This window comes from Chiroxiphia lanceolata, chromosome 3 (genome assembly GCF_009829145.1).
Source record: "Chiroxiphia lanceolata isolate bChiLan1 chromosome 3, bChiLan1.pri, whole genome shotgun sequence".
In the NCBI taxonomy this organism is placed as follows: domain Eukaryota; kingdom Metazoa; phylum Chordata; class Aves; order Passeriformes; family Pipridae; genus Chiroxiphia; species Chiroxiphia lanceolata.
The window spans coordinates 85,912,898-85,931,171 of NC_045639.1; the positions used below are offsets into that span (position 1 = coordinate 85,912,898).

General features: G+C 38.7%; 1 protein-coding gene across 3 annotated transcripts in view; it reads right to left on the reverse strand.

Annotated features, from left to right (window-relative positions):
• KCNQ5 (potassium voltage-gated channel subfamily Q member 5) overlaps window positions 1–18,274 on the reverse strand; it is a 284,924-nt gene that overhangs the window by 57,198 nt on the left and 209,452 nt on the right. For all 3 annotated transcript variants that reach the window (XM_032682901.1, XM_032682900.1, XM_032682902.1), the window contains exon 3: window positions 16,838–16,964. In XM_032682901.1, coding sequence (XP_032538792.1) covers window positions 16,838–16,964 — 127 coding nt within the window. The remainder of the gene's footprint in view (window positions 1–16,837; window positions 16,965–18,274) is intronic.

Genomic DNA, 18,274 nt, shown 5'->3' on the forward strand with positions numbered 1-18,274 from the left:
AATGGAATCAAAGTCCAAAGAAAAGTTTGTAACAGCTGAAAGTCACTTTTCAGTATGCAAAACTTTCTTGATTTTCTTATCTAAACATAGCCTTGAAAAAATGAAAAGTTAAGTACTTTATGCTTTTCTCCCTGCCACATTTTTATATAGTATGCCTCAGGTGGCATTTGCCCTCTTTTAAATCAAGAAAGTAAAATACTATTCTGAACTTTCTTTCATATTCCATATGAATTTAACTAAAACCTCCATGGTATTTCTGTATTTTAAGGAGGCTTTACCAAAGTTTATCGATATTTTCCTCTTTATCTTTTAGTGGTAAAAGTGGGAAAACAGGTAGAATCGGACAGTAACATTTCAATTAATTTAATGGGGCCTCAATTTTCACTCTGTATCTTTCTGCAAAACACCAGAGAAATTTTGGACGTGAGAATGAGTAATGGGCTATATAATTCCAAACTTCTCTCTGATTACTTATTTTAAGACAGAGGTTTCTGATGCACATTTACCCCTTTTTTCTTTTTCCAAGCTAATATCTGGTGTATGATCTTCCAAAACCTTAAATGTCTTCAGCCATGATGATGATTTTATTCACTCTTTTGAAATATCTCTCATATTTTTATCCTTGTAGATAACATCCTCTCTTGTTAAATCCAATCTGAGATTTCAGATCCTCTCAGTAGCTTTTGCAATGTTGACTTTCGAACACTTCATTTCAAATTAGATTTCAAACCGTTAATTCTTTGACTTCAGACCTTTCACCTAGTAACACTCCAGAAACCCTGAGATTACATGAAAGTTTTGAGAATAGTAACTTTTTTAGTCAACAACCATGTTAACAACAGGATCCCCTCATGAAAAATGAAAAAAGATGAACCCAGAACTCACGTGTGTAACAGATTACATTTATACATTGTCCAATGTCGCTAAAATAGTACATATAGGTAAAGATAAGTAACTGAACCCCAGTAATGTAACTACCTGAAACTTGAATAATTTATGCAAGATTTGTCAGCCTGAGTTCTCCACTTCGCAGAGGAAAGCTAGTGTTGAGCTGCCCTAGTCTGATCAAACTCCAGAAATTCTGGATTGTTTGTGTTACCGATGGAGGCGTAGTTGGCATTTCTAAGCTATAAGCACTTCTAATGGCAACTCTGTGACTGAGAGATTGATAATTGTAGAAAAGGAGGCATCACAAATCCTCATAAGAGATTGTTTTACTTCTAATTACTTTTCCAATGCAACTTTCCTACTATGAATTTTTGGGATGTTGTGAGATTTTACAGTATTCAAAGGTATCACGCAAATGGACCCAGTTATAGAAGTAAACAGAGAACACAAAAGCTTTATTTGGATGTTGTGAAACATCTCAAAGCCTTCATGTGCCATCAGAACAATCTCTAAAATTACAGAAAGTGTGTTAGGATGGCTTTTTACAAGGGCATGTAATGACAGAACAAGGAGGAATGGTCTTAAACTAAACAAGTATCAGTTTACAGAATCACAGAATATGCTGAGTTGGAAGGGACCCACAAGGACCACCGAGTCCAACTCCTATGTCTGCACAGGACGATCTCCAAGAGTCACACCATGTGCCTGAGAGTATCACCCAAACATTTCTTGAACTCTGTTAGACTTGGTGCTGTGACCACTTCCCCGAGGAGCCTGTTCCAGCGCCCAACCACTCTCTGGGTGAAGAACCTTTTTCTAATATCCAATCTAAACCTCCTCTGACACAACTTCAGGCCATTTGCTCAGGTCCTGTCGTTGGTCACCACAGAGAAGAGTTCAGTGCCTGTCCCTCCTCTTCCCCTCACAAGGAAGTTGTAGACTGCAATGAGGTCTACCCTCAGTCTCCTCTTCTCTAGGGTAAACAAAATGACCTCACCTGCTCCTCATATGCTTCCCCTCAAGGCCCTTCACCATCTTCGTTGCCCTCCTTTGGATGTTCTCTAACACCTTAATGTCTTTCTTTCAGAGACTGAAACGGTTTATGATTTACACATTCTAGGATCGCCAGGGGAATTTTGCAGGTTGGGAAGGAGCGGCTGCCCACCCAGTGGGGCCCCTGCCAGTGCTGCTGAGGGGTTGAGCCCTGAAAAGGCGGGAAGAGCCTTTTTTGCCATGTCCTTCACATGAACTCTGTATGTCTGGCCTCAGCTGTCAGAGACATTGGAGGGTCAAAGCCCATCCCCCCACCAATCCTGAAAGGTCAGAAAAATCCTTTTACCATGCCCCTCACAGGAACTCTGCACATGCCCAGGAGACGTTGGAGGCTCATGGCATGACCCTATCCATGGTAAAACTCCCCACCCTGAGGAGGTACAAGGCGTTCCCACCTGAGCTGGAAGTATATAACAACTCATAACTTCCTTGAGTGTGTGAGCTTCCCTCCCTCACACCCAACGGATCAAGACCATCACTTCGACTAATACACATGGAAGCTGCAACTACCAAGTTTCGTTGCTGGACCCCATGGGAGGTGACTACATACATTTTTCCACCCTTATCCTTACCCTTACTCTCCCTTACCCTTATTCTGTCTTTCCCTTTCTCTCCCTTATGCATTTTCCTTAAATGTTATCTTTATGCCATATTGCTATAGATGATAGATATAGATGATGACACTCAAAATGGCAACAAAATTGTTCTAAAATAAACCTTACATATATGTGTCTTCAAACACTGATTATTCAGTGTGGTTTTCACTCTAATCCACCCCAAGGCATTTATTAAGAAGAACCTGGGTTACCTCAGGTTGTTGTGACACCCCTTTCTGGCACGGGTCACAACACTTTCTTAATATCTTTCTATTAATAGCTTAATATCTCTCTCTTATATTGTGGTGCCCAAAACTGCACACAGAATCCAAGGTGAGGCCACCCCAGTGCAGAGCAGGAAAATCCCCTCCTGTGACCAGCTGGTGATGCTTTGCCTGATGCCCTCAGGACATGGTTGGCCCTCCTGGCTGCCAGGGCACTGCTGACTCATATTCAACTTGCCATCAACCAGTACCCCCAGGTCCCTTTCCACAGCACTGCTTTCCAGCATCTCATTCCCCAGTCTGGACATACATCCAGGGTTGCCCCATTCCGGGTGCAGAATCTGGCCCTTCTCCTTGTTGAACTTCCTATGGTTGGTGATTGCCCAGTCCCCTAATTCATTTAGACTAGATACTAAGAAGAAATTCTTTACTGTGAGGGCGGTAAGGCACTGGCACAGATTGCCCAGAGAAGTTGTGGATACCCCATTCCCAGATGTGTTCAAAGCCAGATTGGATGGGGCTTTGAGCAACCTGGTCTAGTGCAAGGTGCACATGGCAAGGGGGTTGGAACTAGATGATCTTTAATGTCCCTTCCAACCCAAGCCATTCTGTGATCCTGTGATATTAGGAAATGTAATTGATGACAATCTCTCACCTGCTCTAAGCTCATGTACGTGCTCAAACTAATACACAAACCTTCATTATTTTTCTCTTTTTCGTATTCTTTAAAGTAAGAATATGTTAGTAGGAGTTTTTCTTGTTGCCTGCATTTAATGCTAATGTGTTGGAAGATCCTTCTAAATAAAAATGCTACTTTGAAACAATACAGGTTAAATGAATCTTGTGAATTTTTTTCTTTGATTTTATCCGAATAGAGAAATGAACAATATTTAATCATTTTTGGATCATCACTATTGCATCAGAATAGTGTTTGCTATAATTTCACAGAAAATGCTCAGAGTTCACACGCTACTGTTAAGAATAGTGGAATAGGCCAGAAACCGCAATGACTGTCAATTACTGTGTCTGCTCTGGCTACAGAGGAGTACAGAGAGACAACAAACATGGGTAGGGCACATCTGCTCCCAAAACTGCAGAAATAAACAGAAAATCTCAAGAGTTTGTGTTATCTACCCTGCAGCTGTTTTAAATCACAAAGGAAATTAACTGGCAAGTGTATGACCAAATTTAAGCTACCTTTAAGCTGTCCTGGGTTATAGTTATTATCTGTGATCTAGAGAAAAGGCACAGCTCGTAGTGGTCATTTCTTATGAGTAGTTCTGAGGACAGTTCATTACCTACAATTTCAAAGTTGCTCTTGGAAAAAAACCCCAACACTATGATTCTGTGGTGTTACAGAGACACTGGGCTCCATAATTCACTAAGACCACCAAGCCTGCTTTCACATTGGCTCTGTCTGCTTACCATGGCACAGATCATGCCTATGGCACACTCACTAAGGAGTTTAAATAAGTTTTAATTGAGGTTTACAACAACCACTACATAGAAACAACTAAGAACTTTCTATTTGTGTCGCTAAGAGTGGTGGAAGGAAGTCATGACCAGCATTTTAGTTTTTCTGACATCTCTTTGTATATCAGTCCTTCCTGTAGCTTCATCATGTTTATTGCTACTCTCAGAACTCTCTTCAATTTGTCTAACTGGCCAGGACTGAAGGATATCATCTAATTAATGTAGAAAGGTACTTTGAATTTTAATCAGACACTACAGCACAAAGGTAGCACAACACACATTCCAGAGCACTGCATTTGAGCACATCACACTACAGAAACATGATAAGAAAAATATTTTCAATGGGCTCTGTCATAAACTGATATAAATTGGATATTTTAAGCAGTTTAAGGTAAAGCCTGACTCCTGACTCTGGCCATATATCAGTATGCGAAAATAAGGTCATTCTTTTTCGGATTCTTAAAAGAAATAGTCTGTTTATACAAACTTGACTGTAGGAACAGCAGCTTTTTTGCACAGCCTAGAAGTATATTGGGCATTGGTGTATTTTATGCTCCTGTGGGCTAGCTGAAATAAGAAACAAGAAAAGATATTCACAGACTTTTAAGGCTTCTGAATACCCTAGTAGAGGGGTATTCAGAGAAGGAAGTAATTGTGTCATTATTCCTTAAGCACTTGTTCCTTGAGAAAGATCATAGAACAGAAAAGGTAATTTCATCATAACTGGCTGAAAACCTGCTTTTAGCCTCAAAAAAGGGATTAACTACTTCCCTTTACCGGTTCAGGAGGGCAAAGAATAAAACCCGTGATTAGAATATACTAGAACTGTTAATTTGAAGAAGCAACCATAATGTTTTTACCAGGTGGTGGTTCCTTTTCTCTGTGAATAGTCCCCTTGCTATGAAATCAGTGAGATATTTCACATAGCTATGGCAGAAGAATTTAGTCAAATATGGGCTGAACTGCCAGTGACCTTGCATAAGTATTTACCCCAGAAACCATGAATTTTCAATATTTTTACCTATAATTACATCTCTGAACAGAGAAGTAAATGATATTACCATATATAGAAAGATGATGTGTATTATCATGTTTTGCAAATTACCCAGTTGGACGAAACAGAATTATTTATCAACAAAGTAAAATTCAGTATGTGCAAGATTGCCAAAATCTGCAAACTGGATTTTTAAAGACTACTCTGGAGACATACAGCCTTTTGCTAGGTCACCTGAATTCACCCTCTGAAATATGATATCCTCAAGCATTACTGTGTGCCTACTAAAAAAAAAACAACCACCAAAACCCAGTTTAATAGCATCCATTGCACTATGTCACCTGAAAATCTCTAGCACAATTTGGGAGAGGTAGGAAAGCAGAGTTCTGCACTTCCCACAAGAAGCTGAGCAGACTTACAGCAATAAGGCCTTAATTTTACAGAGAGAAAAAAGCCTGAACACCACCATCAACAATAACAAACTCCAAAGCAATATGAGATTTGCATATCATTTGCAACTCATCTGAGTTTTGCATTTTATAAAAATAATGGTGCTCAGGATCTTGCTAAAGTTTGCTTTCAGCTATGTCTGAATATAGCTTTTCTTTCTGGTCAGGGATTGGATCTCTCTACTCAGATGCCAGACAGGTTATGATTAATCATCACCTACTAGTAAAAGAACTTGGCAGATATCTTCAGGAAATTCTTGGGATGGATGATGATATTTGATTTTTGCAGATGTTGTTGTCACTCTAGCGAAAAGGTCTTTGTGTTTTCAGATATATAACACCGTCTGGATGGAAATCATCTTAATTGTCATTACAGGCAAAACGAGTTGGTGATTTTGCTTCCTTTTTAATTTTTTTCGAAGATGCAAAACAACCTGGTATTTTTAGAAGTAGGAAAGTGAGCTACTTTTGTGTATCAAGACAATTCACAGAGATAAACACAGATGAGTGTGAAAATTGACTTTTATTGCTGTGGAAAAACAGGAAGATAGTAATGTATGGCAGTGTCACATAAAAGAAAAGAAATTCTACAAAAATATGTAATAGTGTTTAGGCACTGAAGTGGAATTAAAAAAAAATCCAGAGGCTACTACTTCTACTCTATTGATTTTTTTTTTCTTCTAGCAATGGAAAATGGCAATGTTAGTCACTGCTTTCCACTCTAAGGGGTCCACTAAAACTGATCTGTGCATAGATTGGATTTCTTTTATCATCAATTGAGCAATGCCCCAGTGAAGAGATAAAAAGAGATGAATTACCTTGAACTCTTTTCTCCCTTTGTAGTTTTCATTTGCAATGATATTGGAATCATTTGAGTAAGCAAACTATTTTAATGTTATTTTAATGTTAATTTTATATAACCAAATACTTAGAAAAGCTGCTCACCAAGTTTTCTGGCAAAGAAAAAAACTCTAAACAAGTCAAAGATACTTATTACAAAAGCTAATCAAATACAACAAAATTCAACTTAGCGCTCCAAACAATTTTTGAAACAGAACGAACAATATTTTAAAAAAGTCAATACAGGATATTTTTTAGATGTGAAAACTAAATATTTCCTTATTAAATTGTGGACCAAGGAAGATGAGTCAGATTTTTTTTAATTTTATTTTTAATCAAGTTTTATAATGAGATACAAGGACTCCCTGAAACAACATCTCAGCCTTGGCCATATTGATCACCATAACTGGTCTACTCTGGCCTCCAATCAGAAGATCTGGAGACACACCATCTATAACGCAGCTGTCTCCTTCGAGAACACACGCAGGATCACTCTCGAGGAAAAAAGGCAACGCAGAAAGAACCGTGTCTTGCAGATTACACCATCTAAGGAGTCTTTCTGCTGTGCCTTTTGCAATCGGATATGTCTGTCACGTATTGGCCTCATAAGCCACCAGCGTGCCTGCAGCAAATGTGGATAGTGCCTTCCCAAATCTTCGTTCGCAAAATAATGAGATCCTAATTCCATCCCTAAGAATGGATCAACCAATATTACTCACTACTCTGTCAATGTACTAAAAGTATATATGCCCTGTCCCTGTGTAAAAGTATCATACTTTCAGGCCAAGAGGACAAATATATGAACATAATGTCATTTTACTTTCTGTTTTAGATAGCCAAAAATATTTCTCTATAGATTGAGAATCACAATAGCTCAACAAATACTGAATTTGAAACTGTAGCTATGGTTACAATTTTTTATTTAGTCTGGATAAGAATAACAACATTAATGGGAACATTTCACCTGTCTTTGTAGTGTTAGCAATTATAGTTCATGGCCCTGTTGAGTACACAATCTTTCTATGGACTGAATAAGTCCTCAGCAAACATCTTTATGTTATTAACAGCTGGCTCAATAAATGTTAAAAATCTAAGGGCCTCCTGCAAACTAAGATTAAATTCAATTGCAAGCCTTTCATGGATTTATACTTTATTAATCTTTTCCAATAACTGATCTTTAATATTATTAATATGTACCTGCCAGAAGAAATAAAGCACTGTTTATTCAGTAGGAGTTTTATTTGGCTTTAAGACAGTGTGATAGAAACATTTAAAATTTTATCTTTGACCCAGTGTTCCCCAACCCAATTTGTGTCCAACCAAAGAAACAAATCACAAGTAACACACACAGATCCTTCCCATAAATCTTCACTTATTCTGCCCAGTAACTGTTTTGTGCCTTGAAAGCTCTGGGAAAACAAGCTTTGCAAGTCACTCTACTATGTCTGAGGCTTTTTCCTGGGTGACAGTAGACCTTAGTGAAAAAGGCTATTGTGGTGGAGGGAGAAACATCTGAAGATTTCTAGAGGGAAAGGCAGCAGGATGGATAGCCAGGCACACACCTGATGAGTAAAGAGGTTCATTAGATCAGGCTGTAAGAAAACCACAACATTATCAGCAAGAAACAAAAAAACTACAGCATGGCAAGACTTGTGTTTGGAGAAAAGGCTGAATAATTTAGGAGTGGTTAGTCAGAAGACAAATATGAGATGATAGATAGAGGTATGCAAACTAGTGGAAGATAATACGGCCTGTTGGATGCCTTCCTTATAAAAGTGAGATCAAAAGCGAACTTAAATATGATAAAAAGACATACAAGATGCAATTGACTTGTAAAATTCATTGCTACAGGATATAAAGGAATAACCAGGGAAAACTAAAGACAAGTTTGCATCTTTTTCCCTGAATTGCTGGAATTAGATTTTTCAGGGGGATCCAAATTCCTGTGTGAATCAGCCACAGATTACCCAATGTCCAAACAAAAATATTATGTGATTGGCTATATGGATTGTGGGTATTAATTCCTTTGTTAAGGGTATCTGGCACTAGTCAGCATGTAGAAAGATACCAAACAGGACTCCTACATGATTCAGCTCATCAGGGAAGCAGTGTGTTGGTTCCTTGCAGCTGCAAAGGGAGGAATCCATAGGGAGGACTCTGTCCTTTCATGGCCTTCTCAATCATACTCTAAAATCTCAGAGAGAGGCAGGGGGAAGGAGGTCTGGAAGTGTCCATCTAATGCATTTCCAGACTGTGCATAAAGTGAAGGCGATGCAGTGCTATGGGAGTGGAAAGGCCAAAAAATGTGGGAACAGAAAAATCCACAGCGTGAGGGTGGAAGTGAAAGGGCAGAAACTGCATTTCTTCAAGCTTTGTGATTACTAATAGGAGAGTGGCAAGGCTGGATTAAGACACCTGGCAATGAATTTGATTATATTGAATGTAACAAATTATGGCTGAGCAGATATCAGGAAACTGTATGTGAAGAAACAAACACTATCCCTAAAACAACTGGAAATGTCTGTGTTTCTAAATGACAATATGGCCAAGAAAAATGAAACTACTGCACCTATGACCCTTTTCCTAGAGACCTCACTCACACAGAGGTGACCTGAACAGAAATAAACTAGTCTTCAGCATAGAGAGCATTAAAGTCACAACATTCAACACTCATAAGAGTAATAATTATAAACTAAAAGAAGCAATGAGATGGAAAGGCACACTGCAAATATAAAATAGCAGCATGTTGCCTACTTGTGTGCTACAGGGTTAATGAAACTGAAACAAAATGATCTGCGCACAAGAATGAGTAAAACTGTAATTATAACAGAAAAACTTGAATGACATAGTTGCCTACAATACAATATCTAGAGATGTCTAGAAATAGGACATTAGGAAGCATTTATTTACAGAGAGGGTGGTCAAGCATGGGAACAGGCTTCCTAGAAAAGTGGTTGATGCCTCATGACTGTCAATGCTTTTGGACAATATCCTTAACAACATGATTTTACATTTGGTCAGCCTTGAATTGGTCAGGCAATTGGACTAGATGATCATTGTAGGTAATTTCCAACTGAAATATCCTTCCCTTCCCTTCCCTTCCCTTCCCTTCCCTTCCCTTCCCTTCCCTTCCCTTCCCTTCCCTTCCAGAACCTTCCCTTCCCTTCCCTTCCAGAACCTTCCCTTCCCTTCCCTTCCCTTCCCTTCCCTTCCCTTCCCTTCCAGAACCTTCCCTTCCCTTCCAGAACCTTCCCTTCCCTTCCCTTCCAGAACCTTCCCTTCCAGAACCTTCCCTTCCCTTCCAGAACCTTCCCTTCCCTTCCCTTCCCTTCCCTTCCCTTCCAGAACCTTCCCTTCCCTTCCAGAACCTTCCCTTCCCTTCCCTTCCAGAACCTTCCCTTCCAGAACCTTCCCTTCCAGAACCTTCCCTTCCCTTCCCTTCCAGAACCTTCCCTTCCAGAACCTTCCCTTCCCTTCCAGAACCTTCCCTTCCCTTCCAGAACCTTCCCTTCCAGAACCTTCCCTTCCCTTCCAGAACCTTCCCTTCCCTTCCCATTTTATTCTACTCTATCATTTCTCACTGTTTCCCCTGGTTGCATTGAGCTTTCAAACAATTTTTGAAAGATTCCTGCAGCATATGCCAAGACAATAACTCCACTTAGACCTCTTCAAATGTCTTCATTTGGGCTGACAAGAGTGAAGCTTGTCAGAGAGAAAGCACACTCTGATTTACCAACACCTGCAAGAGTAGTTAATCATGGCTCAAATAGTCAGACTGACACTTACTTGATGTACCATGCTGAGGCATTAACAGTGAAATTCATGTTAACATGCTGACAAAGCACCCCTGAGTAATTATAGGCATGTTAGTAAAATATAAGACGTACTTAAAGTAGCTTTTGAAATAAAGCAGTACTACAACCTAGGGATATCACAGTCCTGTGAGAGGCTACATGTATGCCAAGGGCAGGTGCAAAAGCCCAAAATAGTAAACACCTAGTCTAATAAGATGCTATTTTGCAGCATAATTCAGTGCTGCAAAAGCAGAACTTGGATAGCCAGCAAAGTAGCAATTCTTCTCACAGAGGATCTATAGGAAGGAACTGACAATGATCTGAGATGGGAGTTACAACGGATGTCACACACTGATGTAGCTGATCTGCAGCACAGTACCTGAAAGAAGCCAAGAAAGCTGAGTATTTCCTTCCATATCAATTAGGTTCTGACATGTTATTCACTCCATTAAAAATGTAATTTTTTAGATGCTAAGAATGATAAAATTTGAAAAACAAACCATTTTACTAGTTTGGACAATCCATAAGATGAGGTAGGCAGATAAGTGGATTTGGCACAATCCAGTCTACCTCTAACTTCCACACCAGTGTTTATATTAACAGCTACCTCATTTTGGATCAGTGAATTTACACATATTTATGGAAATCTGAGCAACTATCTCGTCTATGTATATGATGGGACTTCAGCATAGTAAGGCAGGATATGAGCATCTCAAATCAAATAAAGACAGACAATGAAAAGAAAGGTATTTCTGTAAACATCTTCATATTCTGCGCACCTCTAGTAGTAACAAGCTTAAAGCCAGCCCCTAAAAAATGAAAGCAAAGCTGAACATACCAAGACTAAAACCAGAAAATGTTAACTGCTTCTTGGTCTGCCAGTTGCTTCCCTCCTTACTGTACATTTCCAAGTCACAGCCCATAAACAGGACTGGAAGTTCTATTATACACATTATATTACAAAATATGATCTATAATATTTAATATCATGTTATTGTTGTTATTGCTATTGTTGTTATTGTTGTTATTGTTGTTATTATTATACTCCAATGTATTTTCTGAGATTCACATATGAGAGATCAATAATAATTTGAAAGACTGCATAACTAATTTACAGAATCTGGATGAGAATGGACAGGGGACCTCATTTCTATATAATTTGACTGTGACGTTTGACTTCAGGACACTTTCCTAACAAAAGTGAACTGAATTAGCAATCACTAAACATTTAAGTCCAGATACTGAGTTATATCGGTCTGGTTTGAAATGGACATAATTACTTCATGCTTGGGAAAATATCTTTAATAACTTATAATAAAGGAATTCTAATATTACAAGTAAATTCTTTTTAATAAAGTGTCTCTGTCTTTTCACAACCTTTCTGTCACTAACCTGTCTTTTGTTCTTCACACTGCAGTGCTCTAACCTACTTCATCTATTCTGCTATGGATTGCTTCTGATTTGTTTTACTGGAATTGTCTCAAAATAAAAATTTCTCTCATAGCAGATGACTACAATTAACAGCAGGTGTCAGGGTAAATCAGCATCTCTCTCTGGTGCAATTAGGAATTATTTATTGATGTTTGGATAGCTTCAGTGGGGCTGAGACACTGTAATTGTCCAGCTCCAAATCTCCCAGAGAAAGAATTTATCCAAACTTTACCCAGAAACCAGAAACTGTATCGTTGGCTATTCTGCACGTTTGGGAGAGGGAGTGCTTCTAATTTTGATGATAAAAAGACCCAGATGAATATAAAGTCCCTCAGGAAAAGGGACCTGGTTTGTTCCCATGCATTATTTTGATTTCAATTAGGTTTTTTTCAATAAAAAATAATTTCACTAGCCTAGAAAACTGATGCAATAAAAGCTTAGCCCTCTAATTAAAACCTTGACCTACAAGCCTTATGAAGATGAAATGTGATACTGCCCATAGCTCCCCACTGGGAGTCACTACACACATTTCATTCAGGTTGCCTGATTCATGGTAGGAGCTCCTCTACTCAAATTAACATGGTAGTGACACCAGTGTAAGATCAACAAATACAGGCTGCTGAATTCTCTACCACATACCAGAAAAAAATCTGAATGCATCCTACCAAACTAGCAGATTTCTCTTGAATAGTACCCATACAGCTTCTAGAAAGGGAAGACCAGAGCCTGATGTCTTTAATATGACAAAGGTTACCTTAGTCAGCAGCGAGGGTAGTAGTCATCAAAAATAAATGTGAAAGCATAAGGCCCATTGATGATACTAAACAGGCATTATTTTTCCTACATGTTTCTAAAAACTATACTGCCAGGTCTCTCAAACATGAAGATATGCCACTAAGTTTTAGTTTTAAAAACCTACACAATTTGGGACCAGTCTAACCTAAAAAGCACCTCTGTTCATTGCACAGAACTATGGCTGCTGAAATTATCTAAGGAAATTTCGATTTGAAGCCTAAATACTACTACTGTCAAAGTATTTTCTGGAGTATTTTCTAGGCTGGCAGAAGACCCCCAAATATGACATTTGCTGGAACTCGGTTTTGCTGGGATTTATAATGAGATGTGATATGAGGTATGTTTTGGTCAAGGATATACTTCATTACAGACCATCTCTGGGTTATTTAGAGTTCAAATTATACTCGCTGTTTATATTGTTTATCATGAGCAGCAGATTTACTATCTGTCTGTATTTAAACTATATAATGTGTCTAAATACCAAGGTGACAGGCACACAACGTGTCATTACACAAATATACTGAAATAATTCAAATTAAAGGTTCAGAAGATCTTGTAACACACTAGATATGAATTTGTTTATAAAGGTTTGACAAAAGCGGCACATGATGAAGGTTCATTACCACTCTAATTAATGAAAAATAGATCCAGTAACCAGCAACAGTCACTGCTATCACTTATCGCTCTGAAACAAGTTTTCCAGCCGAGAAGTTCAAGAGCCTGATTACAGATAATGGACTTAAGCTTTCTGTTGGGAATTTGTTCATTCTGCAGCCTCAACAGAATTTGAACTTTTGACATTTCCATCATGCTGTAGCTTGACTAGAGGTAAAATAGAAGCAGCGGTGGTGAAACTGCTAATAGACTGAAATACAGGAAATTTTTCACTCGTCTGGACCACTAGGAAGGTTAATTGCCCTGGAGAAGTGTTAGATTACTAGAAGTAGGCTCAAATTTAAGGTCAAAAAGTTCTCAAATAGGAGTTTCAGACCCTAAATTTAAATTGAATAAAGTTTAGACACTAGAGTCAGTAGTGTCCTGGAATCCAGGAGGGCCAACTGTGTCCTGGGGGGCATCAGGCAAAGCATGGCCAGCCGGTTGAGGGAGGGGATTATCCCACTCTGCTCTGCACTGGGGCAGCCTCACCTTGAATATTGTGTGCAGGTCACCGAAATATAGGAAAGACATTAAGCCCTTAGCAAGTGTCCAGAGGAGGGCAATGAAGATGGTGAAGGGCCTTGAGGGGAAACCGTATGAGGGGTGGCTGAGGTCAATTGATGTGTTCAACCTGGAGGAGACTGAGGGGAGACCTCATTGCAGTCTACAACTTGCTCATGAGGAGAACTGTGTTGTAGGCATCCAGAGGGTGGTTATACGCTGGAACAGGCTCCCCAGGGAAGCGGTCACAGCACCAAGCCTAACAGAGTTCAAGAAGTGTTTGGACAATGCTCTCAGGCACATGGTGTGACTCTTGGGGACGGTCCTGTACAGGGCTAAGGGTTGGACTTAACAATCCTTGTGGGTCCCCTCCAACTCAGGATATTCAATGATTCTATGACTAAAATTCACTTGCCCTTGCTGGGTGTCCTCACATAGGAGTCCCAAAGTCTCTTACAAAGTCAGCAGGAGAGAAAGAAGTTCCTCTGAAAGCCTAGCAAACTTCAGACAGGCAGGTGAGACCAGCAGCATCTTATTCTTCTGACCCACAGCTTGTTATTTATTATTCCTAATTATTTTTATGATCTGTTAATTGGCATCTGCCTTCACAGACTGAGATTTCATTGTGACAGTAAAACCTCTGATGCACATAGGAGACTGGCCAGAAGTTTCTCAGGTCACATACCACCATTTAGGAGACTTATTGCCAGAGGAAGGACAATAGATTCTTCATTTAGTTCAGTGTCAGGGAATGGCTTGACAGGGAGGGGATACCATACTTCTTCCTGGTTAGACTTGTCCTCTTTTATTTCAGAGATCTTCAGGGAGCTAAGGCACAGCCATAAAGTTCTTCCTGTGTGTCAGCATCCCTGGTCTCCAGAGGCAGCAGTTAGAATATGTAGTGCTTGGATTTCTGTTCTTTTTAACAACACAACACAGCAACATTGCTCTGCAGTGCTAACAGCCAAGCTTCAGAATGATACGCCTGGGAAATTCAGTGTTTGCAGAGGCATGTACATATTTAAGTACTTTACATGCGTGGAAGGATGGGTTGCTATTCTTTTTACAATATGTACACAAGTCATATACAATCAGAGAAAATGCACAGGTAACTCCTGACATGGGACAAAAATAAAAATCAAGGTTTAATACTACATTACAGAAATAAACAAAATTACAAACCTGTCAAATAATTTGATAGATATAATTACTAACATGCTAGCATACAGCAATGCTTGATGAACTAATTCACCAGAATAGTGACATTGTAGGCACACTAACACAAGCACAGAGCTTTGGTCCTGAATAAAACTTCTCTGGTTATTAGGTTATTAATGGAAAAAATAAAGGTTGTCTGAATGTGATCCTTGAAGCAATCCTCAATTTTGTTATTTCTAGTTCTTAGGCCATTACCCTATGTGAGTTGTGTTCAATCACAAAAATAATGAAAGAACAGATCTGTTGGAGATATATAGCAAATTTAAGTAATAATAAACAGACTAAGTCTTCTAAAATATTATTGTTCAACTGTAACAATAAATGGAAAGTATAATTGAATGAATGGCTAAGTAAATAATTAAAAGGAATAGGCCCAGTAACTTCAAATGTTCTAAAGGTGTTTCTAGTAAGTTCTAAATTGCTGTAGTAAGTTAATTTTACTAAAGTAACAGTGGTACTTTCTTATGATTGTGTGCTGACCAAATCAAAGTAGTTCTGTGACTACTGCAAAGTTTCAAGTGCACCATAAAATCTTGGTAATAATGATAAGTCTAGTAAAGGAGGATAGCCTTTGGATAGCCTAAGAAGGATAGTGTTTGGTGATTTCTGCTTTCAACTAGGCATGGAAACCTTGGGGCAAGCATGTGACCTGGTAAGGCACCTACCCACTTCCCCTGCTGTCTGAACAAAAATGCCAATCCTAATTGCTCCTCTTCCACAGTGTCATAAAATAGCATAGATGGGGTATTACTTTCAAAGACAGATACATTCAATGATGCCTTTCCACCTACTCATGCAACCTTCTCCACTGGGAGAAGGTATGGATTTATCAGGGAATGAGGCAGAAGGAAAAAACTTGCTCTACCCGTTAGCCCTAACCAGTGTACTGGCCTGCTATGCCACAGAACTGTGTAACTCTTTTTTAGACCAGAATGGCATACATCTACATGACAATTTGTTATTCACTGTTTACAGAGACCCATGTGTTTAATGATTGTAAGCATGTGACTCTGTGTATTAGCTGCTGTGGAGATGCACGGAAGATTTTGTTTCCTGGCCCAGTTGATCCATAAGTTATCTTAGGATATAGGTAAATGAAATTAAAGGCTGAAGAGAGAAAAATAAGTTGAGAGAGAAGTTGGGATATTGATATCCTGAAGTTTCACAGATGATCTATAAAAACGATTTTCTCCAAGCCATTAGAAAAGTAAGAAATTATCATATAAATTCATTTAGGCATCCTTGATCTCTGCCTTTATTGGGAAACTGCTTTCCTGCAGATTTCTTTTCAAAATAGGGTTTTGACTGGTTGTGAGCCTATTCACCATTCTCACAGACAAATTCTAGAGCAAAGAAGGTGAGGAATATTCTCTTGAAATACCTGTAGAAGAAGTATGCTATATCCAGTGCTGGTGTCACTGCAGAGCAGATACCTGGACTGCCATGCAGAGAAGCAGCAATGTTGTCAAAAGGTGTTTCTAAGTAGGTTTTCGAACTTATTGCATCTTACACATGTCTGATCACAGAGGTAAAATGAGGAGAACATAATGTGTAGGCATATGTGCATGGTATCTAAGCATGTATATAAAAGACATGCAATATGTCCATTAAATACATACAGCTCCTGTGATTTTCAATCAAATCAGCTCTCAAACCCTCATTCATCCTATATACAGGCTGGGTGCATGACATGTGTGACAAAATGTCTTTTGGAGAACATAGGAAACATGAACTGACTGGTATTTAAGGACATTGTGATTTTATATCTAGAGAAACCTTGGGCAGATGACAGTTGACACACAGCTATTCTGGTTTTACTGCCGGTTACTGTAAAAAGATTCCAGTAGTTTTCACTCAGAAGCAAAACAAGGAGGGGGAAGGTGTTTATTTTTATCTTAAAATAAACTAGAGCTGGGACACTCACCTATTACACAGAATGGTTTCCTTGCAAAGCGCAGTCTTCCTTGCCATCCTCGGTATCGACAACAGCATCCAGCAGACCAGATACGAATAATAAATTCCAAACCAAAGACAACAATCATGACAAATTCCTAGAAATGGCAAATAAGAAAAAGGCCCGTTACAGATAAACAATGCTAAAGCATCAGGAAACTTATGACCATTGTTTGTGTCTAACAATCCACCCTGAGCATCTGAAGATCCCAAGCAAAACTTGGGAACCTGCTCCCCAGAAGCATCTACACATCTACAAGAAGTATCTTGTACAGTCCCCATCATCTACAGTCCCCAGAGCTTCCTAGTGAATGGTCCATGTCTAATCTGAAAGCCATTAAATATCACCTAAATATGAAACACTGAAGAACTGAATCATACACAAAAAATGTCAGAGCTAACTACTCAGAGACTTTGGATATTGAGGATCAGACCATAGGTAATTTAGACAACTAGTGAGGAATATGTTCCATATTCACATCCATAAAATTAGTTCTTAGTTTAAAGGCGAAATGTTTTGGGAGATACGTTCCCATTGTTGCAATATACACGTGAAGTGACTGAGATGATGCAGAAGCATTTAGGAAATAAATTTGTTCTCAGAAGTACGTTAAGATACATGAAAGTGTAATTACATACAATGGGTATGTAATTGTTTGTAAGGTAGTAAATGAATGTGTCCACTAGGCATAACTTTCCCTGGACAATTTGTGAATGAAAGTATTTATAAATCTTACCTTGATTGCTTGCTTTTTTTTCACATTGGAACCTTCTTTAAGACTGTCTGTTTTAATAACATCCACCTGTATTTATGCAATTTTTTTTCTAAGAAAGTTTTCATGACAACAGTGAGGTCAACAGGGTTGCAGTAATAGAGTAATTCAGCTCCACACCCTAAGGAAATCTAAATGCATACACTGTGGAGTGATATAGTACATATACACTGGTAGGTACTCTTCTGGAATAGCATCATAAAGTTCTGAGTTTTGGAATGACAAAATAAAAAATTTTGTGTTCACCAAAAGGAGAAAAGTACTTGATGGAGTTTCTTCAACAGCTCATCAAGAAGAGGATGGAAGTTGTGTTTTATTTGGCAGTTGAATGTATTTTCTTGTCCAGGAGTAAAATGTTCCTCGTCAGCCAATTAATTTGTTATTCCTGCAGGATAAGGACTAGTGTGGTCCTGGTAAGAAAGCACTGCAAATGAATTAGAGGAATATTTGCAATGGTAGAGTTGATCCAATGTTGACTTTTCCCCAGTAAACACTTTGCATGCTTTTAGACTGTGAGACCCTACAACTCTACAAGCCAATAAGACTGTAAATATAATATATGCCTACTCAGGCATTAATTTACCTGAACAATTGGCAAACAAATTATTAACGTTGTTTCATGTAATGGTGATTTA